General features: G+C 34.9%; 1 protein-coding gene across 1 annotated transcript; it reads right to left on the minus strand.

Moving 5' to 3' along the window:
- Positions 1-4,355: 4,355 nt before the first annotated feature.
- On the minus strand, positions 4,356-9,391 carry LOC109209270 (pyridoxine/pyridoxamine 5'-phosphate oxidase 2). The gene is made up of 9 exons (XM_019372514.1): positions 9,226-9,391; positions 9,072-9,121; positions 8,921-8,978; positions 8,343-8,375; positions 8,109-8,204; positions 7,237-7,401; positions 7,092-7,155; positions 6,012-6,058; positions 4,356-4,534 (listed from the first exon to the last, which is right to left on the minus strand). The coding sequence occupies exons 1-9, from the start codon at positions 9,316-9,318 to the stop codon at positions 4,454-4,456; spliced, it is 687 nt and encodes a 228-aa protein (XP_019228059.1). The 5' UTR covers positions 9,319-9,391; the 3' UTR covers positions 4,356-4,453.
- Positions 9,392-11,509: the final 2,118 nt, after the last annotated feature.

An 11,509-nucleotide genomic window follows, 5' to 3' on the forward strand; every position in this document is an offset into this window, starting at 1 on the left:
TATAATGTTGTATAATTATATATTTTTTTTTTCAGTTTATAAGGATGTATATACATTGTTAGTGTGTAAGAGGCCTCTACGAAAGTTTGACACTTCCTTCTCTTCTTCTTTTTCGTGTATGTGCTGTATAAAAAAGATTTGTACGCGTTGGAGGGATTTTACAATTCATTTACCAAGTTTTTATTTTTCTTTTATCCTGTTGGATTGCTTCAGCAATTGCACAAAATAGTGTATGAAAACAACTGGTTGTATAAAGAGGGAGCAATAACCGTAGTTGATTGTGTGAAATAAGTCGTCTTTCGGGAATTAGCCTATTATTTTTGGGCTATAGATTTACAAAGTGGTATCTAGGCTATTATGTTGCAAGTCAGGTGTGTGAGTTGTATTTATGTGAAATTATCCCATTAATGATTGATAAAAATGTAATTTCATGCGTAGATTTTGTTTTATATTTATTGCAGTTTGGTATCAGTTTGTGCCCTGATTTTTCTATCTGGAATTAACCAATTAGCTTAATCATCAAATTTGGAAATAGCAGAGATTTGATCATGTGTTTGTAATTCATCTAATGGTAACGAAGATTCTTGTTTTGAATTTCTAAATATTGGCAACTATTTTTCCTTATGGTTTTTAATTAAGAAAAAAGAAGAAACAAAAGACACGGAAATGCAATTGTTAGAAGGAATACTTTAATTATGGAAAAAGAGAGTAATTAAACTTTAGAAAGATACGGGGGAGATCATATATACTTTTAGGGGTCCTTTGGTTGGAATATGATTTATACCGGTATAAGTTATGCTGGTATAAGTTATATTGAGATAAGATATATGCTGGGATTGTTGTTTATTCATTGTTTGGTATGTTGTATTAAGAATGACAATTGCATAATTTCTAAGAAGAAGAAGAAGGTATAAGTTAAACCGGTGCTAATTACCCCACCTTCTAAGTTATCCAGTGTTAAAATTAACACCGGGATAACTTATACCTGATTTGCTAACCAAACAGAGTATTAAGGTGGTATTAAATTTTTATACACGCCTTATACCTTCTTATACCTCATGCCAAACGACCCCTTAAGGGTCGTTTATTGGTACAAAGGCGGGATATCCCATGGGATTAGTTATCTCACCTTCTATACGGTAACTAACTCCTCTATTTTAGTGTAAATATTATCTCGTGATTAGCTAATACCCTAAACCAAACATGGGATAAAGTTAATCCCAAACCTTATTCCGGGATTATTATTCTTATCCCATATAACAAGCGACCCCTTATAGATGATTTAATTAGGGCCCTCAGAGCGGTAGGGTTAAGAAGGCGTGCAAAAACTGCTTATGATTTTGAGTGATAAAAATGTCGAGAAAAGACCATAAAAAAACTACAGAACTTTTTTCCTTTTGGTCGCCTTTTAATAGGGGTCTATACAACCCATGCACCATTTTTCTTTGGTTATTAACTTCATATTTTTGACACTAACTTTAGTTGCCCTAATCATCTTGTCATCTCACATGTTGCCAACTTTGATCTTCTCTGAACCTCAACACATATATATACTCCGTACGTACAGACTTTTGCTCGGACTCTCCGAAAATATCACTGAATGTGTATCGGATCCTCCAAAGTAGTGCATTTTTGGAGGATCTGATACGGATACAACAGCATTTTAGGGAGCCCGTGCAACATAAATTATAACCTCCCCTCCCCCCTCCAAGTAACAACAATAACATAACACGCAATGTAATCCCACATTGTGGGGTCCAGGGAGGTAAAGTGTATGCAGACCTTACCCCTACTTTGTGGAGGTAGATAAGTTATTTCCGGAAGACCCTTGGCTCAAGAAAATAATTCTCGGCGAATTTGAACAGAAGAACAGTAATAAAAAGGTCATGTCGGAAATACGCCCAACACGGTGACCTAAATATGTATACAAGTACTCATTCCATCTCATTTTAAACGACACAATTTACTTAAGCACGAGTTGACAAATTATAGATATAGCTTGTTTATTACTAGCTATTGTAGACAACTGTAGCACTTGTATGTGATCATGCCATGGCCCTCATGGTATAATTGTATGAATTTATGTTTATTCTTTTGATGGATAAAAGGACACCAAGGGGGTTTTAATTTGTTTGTGGGGTGTGTGTTTGTATTGAGGAAGTAGTCGTCCCTACTCAAAAGTCCAGGATTGCACACATATTTCTGGGCTTCTCTACCTTCACAAGATAGGATTACACTGAGTTTATTGTTATTGTTAAAGATTTTATGTACAAATTCACGCGGTCAAGTCAACTTGTTTGTCTTTTTATATTTAGTAAGTTTTTGATTTCAATATTCTCATTTTACCATTAATGACACCCCCTTATACGAATAACATGACATGTTTAAAACCACAAGATTCAATGGTATTTTTGATATGTTATACATATCTTTAGCGACCACAAAATTTAAAAGTCTTCTTTATATTGTTAAACGTCTTGCCTGGTCAAATTAAGACACAATATGAAACCGAGGGAGTAAAATTATGTAACAAGCATGGTTAGTAACCTGCAAATAATACAAAATAACATTGTTACATGTATAAATTTAAATCCAAAAGGAAAATGTTAGTCTGTTCAGGGACTATAATAAGTTATACAAAAGTCCAACAACTTATTATTATAAAAACATGTGAGAGAAATCATGGAAGCTACCAAATATAAACATCTAGCTAGACAACATCTCTCTTCATTGTATATATTCATTCAAACCTTAGTAATATAAAACATGTCATCTCCTTGAAAAAAAAAAAAAAATCTCCTCCTGTCTATTTGTAATACCCTTTCTCCAACTTTCAACATGATAAACTTGGTCAATACATTATTTATTTACTTCTGCTTTAACTTTTTACTCTACAGTAATTACAGCAACAATGTTAAAGGTTTTACATCACAATGGCCAAGAGGCAGATCAACAAAATTCTATGACTTCAAGGTTTAATCCTCTTGTTTTACCTAGTTTCTTTATTTACTCAGTGGTTATTCTTTTATAATCAAAATTTTACTTCTTCTTTTTCAGGTGCAGACAACTAGAATAACTAAGCTATGTAACACCAAAGACATTCCAACTATCAATGGAATGTATCCAGGTCCAGTTGTTTATGCTCAAGAAGACGATAAAATTATCGTCAGAGTAACAAATGAATCTCCATACAATATCACAATCCACTGGTGATTAATCACAAACTTTTTCCTTAGGTTATTTCACATCTCTTTTTCTTTCACATTGTGGCAAACTTACCTGGGCTTTTGAAGATTTCATCAGGCATGGAATCCGGCAGAGGCTATCGTGTTGGTATGATGGCCCTTCTTACATTACACAATGCCCTATACAAACTGGACAAAACTTCACGTACGAGTTTACTCTGGTGCAACAGAAGGGCACATTTTTCTGGCATGCTCATGTTTCGTGGCTTCGCGCCACTGTTTATGGCGCCATTGTTGTTTACCCTAAGAAGGGTGTCCCTTACCCTTTCAAGTTTCCCTATGAAGAGCATATCATTATTTTAGGTACATTGATTCAATATAAGTTATCTTTTTTTAGAAGAGTTTAAGTTCTGTGTAATAACGGACTTAAAACTATTTACACAATCATGTCATTTGAAAGGTAATTGCAAGTAACTCTATTTAACAAGTGTGTACTGACCACCTAGAGTAAATGGTAAGCAATTTGCTATAACAGGTAATATTCCACTGGTAGTGTTAAAAAACTATGCACTGACTGTGTATATAACGTAAATCCTTTTTGGAATAGGAATGATATCAAGAACTATTTTCTCAATAACTAATCCAAAACAATCTTATTTCCCAAGATTTTCTTAAAAGATTTAACTTATATACACTGACTTTCTCGAAACTGTTTTACAATTCTCAAACTTGGGAATATACAGGAGAGTATTGGATGAAAGACATCATGCAAGTTGAGCAGGCAGTTCTAGCTAGCGGTGGAGCGCCGCCACCTGCTGATGCTTTTACTATCAATGGCCACCCCGGCCCTAACTATAATTGCTCCGCTAATGGTAAATGTTGACATCCATTACTCAACTTCTACTTCAAAACCTTTAACTCAAAAAAGAAGGAAATATGATTAAACTTCTACCATTAATGGGAATATTTGTTAGTTTTAAACCTTTCGTGTTAGCTAAAAGTGTCATGATTTGTTTCAGATTTTTATAAAATAGATGTGGTTCCTGGGAAGACATACCTGTTAAGGATAATCAATGCAGCTCTGAACCAGGAGCATTTCTTTGCCATAGCAAATCACAAGTTGACTATCATTGAAGTTGATGCAGAGTACACAAAACCGCTGATCACAGACCGAGTCATGCTCGGTCCAGGTCAAACACTAAACGTCCTAGTGACAGCAGATCAACCCATAGCAAGATATTCGATGGCCATGGGACCTTACCAATCTGCTAGAAATGTCTCATTCCAAAACATATCATCAATTGCTTACTTCCAATATTATGGCGCCAGAGCAAATGACTTGAGTTTACCTGCAGCTTTACCACGTTTCGATGATAATCTTGCAGTTAAGACAGTCATGGATGGGCTTAGAAGTCTTAATCCTGTCGCTGTTCCTAAGGAGATTGACAAAAACCTATTCTTGACAATTGGACTAAACGTGCAAAAATGCCGGTCCAAGAATCCCCAGAAAGATTGCCAAGCTAAAGGGGGTGGAGTCATGGCTGCTTCCATGAATAACATCAGCTTTATTAAGCCTAACATTTCAATTTTAGAAGCTTACTACAAAAACATCAATGGGTACTTCACTCAAGATTTTCCTGGGGTACCCCTTAAGTTCTACGATTTTGTGAATGGGGCACCTAATAATGCTCCTAATGACACAAATTCTCTAAATGGAACTAGAACCTATGTCCTTGACTATGGGACTAGGGTTCAACTTATCCTACAGGACACCGGCACTATCTCAACGGAGAACCACCCTATTCATCTTCATGGCTACAGCTTTTACGTTGTGGGTTATGGTACCGGAAACTATGATCCCGAAATAGCCAACTTCAATCTGGTGGATCCACCATACATGAACACAATTGGAGTTCCAGTAGGTGGATGGGCTGCTATTCGATTCATTGCTGACAATCCAGGTAATAAATTAAAGTCTAAATTTCATCTCTTAACTATTCGACTGACTCTTGTAATAAACTCATGGATGGACCATTTTCATGTATAGGGGCATGGTTTATGCACTGTCATTTGGAGATACATTTATCTTGGGGCTTATCGGTGGTGTTCATTGTGAAGAACGGGGACGGGCCACTAGAAAGACTTCCTCATCCTCCAGCAGACTTGCCCAAATGCTAGTAGATATATATGTGTTTATTGGGGTTGAGGTTGATAACAACAATAATGGATGGTTTATATTTTTTCTATTGGAGATGCTTTGACCAACCAACAGTGCAAGCCTATACATTGCTCTTTTTCTTTTTTCAAAGAATGGCATTTGTTGAGATTTCCAAGTTTTTTTATTAAAATCGGGACTTGTCTTTCCTGTTCATCCATTTGCCTTTAACATCTTGACAAAGCTGCCCTTATGCGGCATATAGACACATGACGTAGGCATATCTATGCCCCTTCCTACTCCCCACAAAAAATAAAAAATAAAAGAAAGAAGTGGTCGGTAGGATATATGAACACAGGAAATTGGAAAACGATTAATCATTAATAGGAAATACAATAAAAAGCCAAATGGTAAGTATGAGAACCGACTCCGAGAAGCTGCTGGCAGCTTACTAGGAACAAAAACTGTGAAGTCCAAACATACCATTAGATGGTAGATAATAAACTTATTACCTTAAGCACTCAGCTTTAACATTTCCTTCAAAGCACAACTGGCAGGTGCTTAGCACAAGCATTTGTTCATTCAAATTGTCACAAGAGGCAACGACACAATGGAAAGAATACCAGGGACCACAAACAGAAAGTGAAGCATTAGAGGTTAGGATGAGGTACCTTAGTACGCATGTGCTTCAAATTCAGCTGATTGATTTCATCAGGAACTGTGAAATCTCATTAGATTAGTATTCGCATTTTGACACCGTCATTATATAAAAATACAGAGAGAATAGATATTTTTATTTCATCAGGTTCAACAGCCTTGATTGATGATGCAAAGCATCATAACGGATTAAACCCAGAACACCTTGGTAGTACATTGTACTACAGAAACCAAGAAATGAACAATGATTATATATAATACTTAACTAGAGATTTAAATTCAGCGAGTTTTGGGAATCTAAAATAGGCTTTAGTTAAATTCCATTCTCCAACAAATCCATAATGAATCCACAAAGGAACAAGTTATATCTCACATTCTAACAACTGAAGAAATCCCCTGAGGAGAAGGATAAAAGAGAGTCTAGAAACTTGACTGACTCCATAACTTGCATCGTTGATACGACGAACTCCCACTATGACACACAATTTGGCAGATAACTAACTAAAATTAATATAAATAGGCCCTTTAATTTTACATATAGGAATAATCACCTAGCATGCCCTTCCTTGGGGACACTTCTTGCTAAACTGAGTATTCCACAATCTCATTAAACAAAGTCACAGTCCCTTTTTTAAGCTTCTGATTGGCATAACCTGAAATACTCATTTGCATAGATGTTTTGCAAGCAATATCGCGTTCAAATCATGGATCCGTATAGTACAATCAGAAGTAAAACACACTGAGGGAGCAAGAGGAGAATACTGGAGGTCTTTGTAGACAGGTATGCAAAACCATGACTAATCTGATTAATAAAATTCTCACACTTGAATTTCCTGTCTCTTATGATTCTGACATCAAATTTCTATAATGTAATGGTAGATCGTATTACATATGAAACACTGTATTTTCGTTTATTTAGTCAAAGAGAACAACGTTCCTCTCAGAATGATATCAATAGTATTAAAAAGATTCATTACGGTCCATATGCCAATAGTATGATTGGGGTTTTGAACCGGCAATAGTTCAAGCATAATCCATGGGATGACAAATCAAATATCATGGGTTGACTTTATTTTGCGTCCAAAAGTTCTCACCATTGACACTTTGTCCGGCCGTAAATGACAGCCTCTCATTACTCTTCAAGTTCAGATAATCAACCTGTAAGTAACACAAATACTGAAAAGTTACAGAGGTGATATTCTTGTCTGTTCAAGTTACATGAACAGGGAAAACCCGCACCTGCTCAGGGTCCAAAATTAGAAGGCAGAATGCATCAACTGGACCAGCAGAGGGATCCAATGAATCGTGTGATGGTTGTTCATCTAGAGAAGGAATCCCTGGAGTGGGCCCCAAATACTGTAGCCTTGATCTCACAGAACCAGCAAACCAAGCTGCCTCTCTTTGCTGAATTGTTATTATCAGAATATAAAGAAGAAAATATATTATTTTCTAATAGAAAAAATTGAGGCAGAAAGTTTAATTACCGTGAAGATCTCTATTTTATAGAGATTCAGTACAATATATATTAGATCTCTGCTTTATAACTACTAAAATCTTTACATATACATGGTATCTCATCAATTGACCAGTTATGAAGCTAATGTCATTAGAAGTAATTGGCACTGTAGATCACTTTCAAGAGTATCCTGAACTGATCAAGTAACTTGCTTTTTACGCAGTCTTGCACCCAGTTAAGCTGATTAGAGAAACAACAATGGGATTAAATACAAAAACTGAACTATGAGCTTTGCAGATAATGCAAGGATATCTAGAGCAGAAGCATGTGAATAATAGAATTGTGTCGAAAGCACCACCATTATTCCACCATGAAACGTTTTTAGAAAAGCTTTTAGCACAATCAGAGAGCATGGTATTTGAAACACAGCCAAATGTTGAATACTGCTAGTATCGAATGCATTCATTGCTTTTCAGTTGGAGAACTTTTTTTGGATAAGTTTTTCAATTGGAGCTTTTAACACAGCCTAATATCAGAGAATGGGGCTTAACAGATAGAGGCATGTTATATATTACTTGTAGAGCAAAAACAAACTTATGAACTCTCACAAGAATATGTAAAAGAAGGACGTGAAATGTAGATTTGCGAGAATTACCTGAAGTTTATCTGGGTCAGAATTTGACGCATCAATCATATCTACTCTTCCATGAATTCGGAATTGTTCCCAAGTTTCAGTGAAATACCAGCACACCTGAATCATTACCAGATCCGTCCGAACAACGTTGGATTAATCAAAAAAACGTTTCACATTTGACCAGCCATAAAAAAGAAAGGAGCTGAATCATATTATATTCTCTCCAGAAACATTGAATTAGCAAAGTTCAAATACCTCGGCAAACGGGCAATGCTTAACTTCTTCAATCTGCACTGGTTCGAGTAAACTGTCATCAGTTCTAAGCAAGATTCACAACTTAAATAGAAACAACTAAAAAAATCATCCGTCCCATTTTATGTGTTGGTTGTTCATATGACCATGGACCATAGCGTTCATTTGACTTATGTTAAACTAATAATAGAAGAAGATAAAATTAACAAAATAACAGTGAATAAGTTAGCTTGACAGAGATAACATCATACTAACAACTACAACAACGACTACGCCTCAGTCTCAAACAATAGTTAGGGTCGGATATATGAATTCTCACATACCATGTTCCCAAAATTCTGGCAGTGTGAGCTTGCTCACATTGCCAGTCCCAAGCCCGCATAACGGAGAAGTGCCGTAGGCTGGCAGCTGGCGTAATGAATCCTCACAGTTCAGATAACATCAATTAAAAGCGTTAAAATTTGAATAGTTTATTATATGAATTCTTGAAAGTTGCATACGCTTATAAAAATAGAAGGGTGTCACAATTAATTTCCCAAATAACAGCCATAACTTGGAAAAGGGTATAAATGAATACAGACCTTGCGGCTTCGTGAGTCAGTATTAATTTGAATCTTGTTAGTACCCTCTTGAAACCCTCTGCAAAAATCAAAACAAAAACCCAAAATGAAAATGGAAAAAAAAAATCTCTGAATTTAGCATTATTATAAGCTTAAAAGGCTGAAAACAGACCTGAAGACAACAGTTCGATTAGAGGGTCGGCCATTGGATCCAACAGTTGCCTAATAATACCAGAAGCAAAATTAGATCATAAAGAACAATTTTTTTGGTAAATCCTTTTTAATAAAATTAAGTAAAAATTGGAACAAAAATGAAGGGATTTTACGAGCTGAAAGTAGGTGGAATGCTTAAGATGGGAATTGGAGCTGAGGGACTTGAGAAGAAGCTGCTTCCATGGTGCTGTTGCTGAGCTACTCATTTTCTGGAATATTTTTTCCAAATTCTGAGGAGGATTTTCTATTTTTCAGGGAAAAAGAAAATAGAAATTTACTATCCGGTGTATTTTTTTGAACTTAACTCTAGCAATCAATGTTAAATAATTACTCTAAGATGGGGCTTTTTATTACACATTAAAATAATATTTTTATTGGATATCATTTTCTATTTTTTATTGGATAAGGTGAAATACAAATTTCATTTTTAAAAAAATATTATTTCTTTGATGGAGTATATCCTTTTAAATTTATTTAAAGTTCTTGGCATATTTTTTTATTTAGCTTAATCATGAATAAGTATGAAAAGTTAGGGTGTGTTTGGTACGAACGAAAATGTTTTTCAATTTTCTCATATTTGGTTGACTTAAATGTTTTGGATATTTTTTTTTTCCTTATGAATTTATTTTCCTCCAATTGGAGGAAAATTGGAGGAAAATGTTTTCCCTGTCAAGAGAAGGGAAAACATTTTTCAAAATTCTTTGTCTATTATAAAACAATAAAAGAAGAAGAAGAGTATTGCAGAGAAAAGTAGAGGGAGAGAATTCTTATTGATTTGGGATGAATTACAATGGAATAGAACCCTCTATTTATAGGGAGAGAGTGACTTAGCCACCAAGTAATAAACCCTAGAATCTCTCTAAATATAGACATTCACCATCAATAAAATTCTATTTATAACACTCCCCCTTGAATGTCTATTGAACAGATAATGTGCCTCGTTAAAACCTTAACTAAAATAAAACCCAGTGGGAAAAAAATTCTAGAGAAGGGAAAAGAGTACACATATCTACAATACGCCTTTTGGTTGCCTCGTTAAAAACCTTGCAAGGAAAACCCAGTGGGACAAAACCTTGTAAGGGAAAAAGAGTACAACGCGTATTAACTCCCCCTGATGAGAGCATCAATTCACATCCTTGAGCATTTGCATTCCAATCTTGTGCACCATCTTCAAAAGATCTTTGGTAGAGATTTGATGAACAAATCAGCTATATTAACTTGAATGAATATATTGCACCTTGAAATCATCATTCTTGATAGAGATGAATTATCTTCATATGATCTTGTTGGAATCGTCAGTCCAATATCTTCACATAGAGGTAAAAACTATTGCAATCATATCATCATGCATATAGTTATAGCAAGATACATTTGTGCACAAATTGCACTGAGGATGTAGTACTTCATGACCATGAATTCTATATGCTTTAAGCAATTTAAATCCTTCACGGATTGTTATGTCATATAAGCCATATAATAGACTTTAGATGCATATCAAGTTTTCATGTCATGCTAGACATATAAGATATCGAAAACTGATTGCACATACCATTGACTTATACTTTCAAGTGTTTGAACTACATGTTCAAAACTATATGTCTTTCATATGAAACCAATTCTATTTGAATTGTTTCTTCAGACTTAAGATCCTCATATATATATTTAGCGCTATCACAGATGTCGTCGACAAACATTTTATATCAGTTTCAATATTTTTTTCATAAAGACATAACATAGCTTCATTCATATTTTCAGGTACCTGAATCTCTTTTGAGATTTTATGAAGTGTTATGTCATGTGATCTTCTAGATCGCTTGCCTCCTTTATTATGATCATTTTGATCATTTGCTCATCTTCTTTATCAAGAAGTTTATTTGAAACCGATTTTTCTATATGCTTTAAGCGTACTATAGACTTTGTCCTTCTAGGACTTATTCTAATAGGAGCATTTGCAATGAGAATATAGTTACTTTCTTTGGGTCAGCAAATGCGTCTGGAATGCTTTGCATTATATTGCACATGAATTATCCTTTTATGAACTTCAAGTTCATATTATCTTATTCGAGGATCTATATGAACAAATGATAATTCATTCCATGTAACTTTTTCTCAACTGTTGTATCTTGTCTCCCCCTCATGTTAGAAAAACTAACTTGTTTCCTCAACTTTAAGAACCCATCTTTATGCGTTATGGTGTTAATCAAAATATACACCGCACATCAATAATAATAAGATGGAATTATTTGGTTCCTGACCCTGAACCACTTGTGAGGGTAGAATGTAATATACTTTCGTATATAACCTATATCAAACTGATATACAAAATTTTGTTCTCGTAAGCAATAGTTTAGCTATTAAGTGGAGGCACTCAATAAATCATTTTGCTAAACCAACTGT

Source organism: Nicotiana attenuata, unplaced genomic scaffold (genome assembly GCF_001879085.1).
Source record: "Nicotiana attenuata strain UT unplaced genomic scaffold, NIATTr2, whole genome shotgun sequence".
In the NCBI taxonomy this organism is placed as follows: Eukaryota; Viridiplantae; Streptophyta; class Magnoliopsida; order Solanales; family Solanaceae; genus Nicotiana; species Nicotiana attenuata.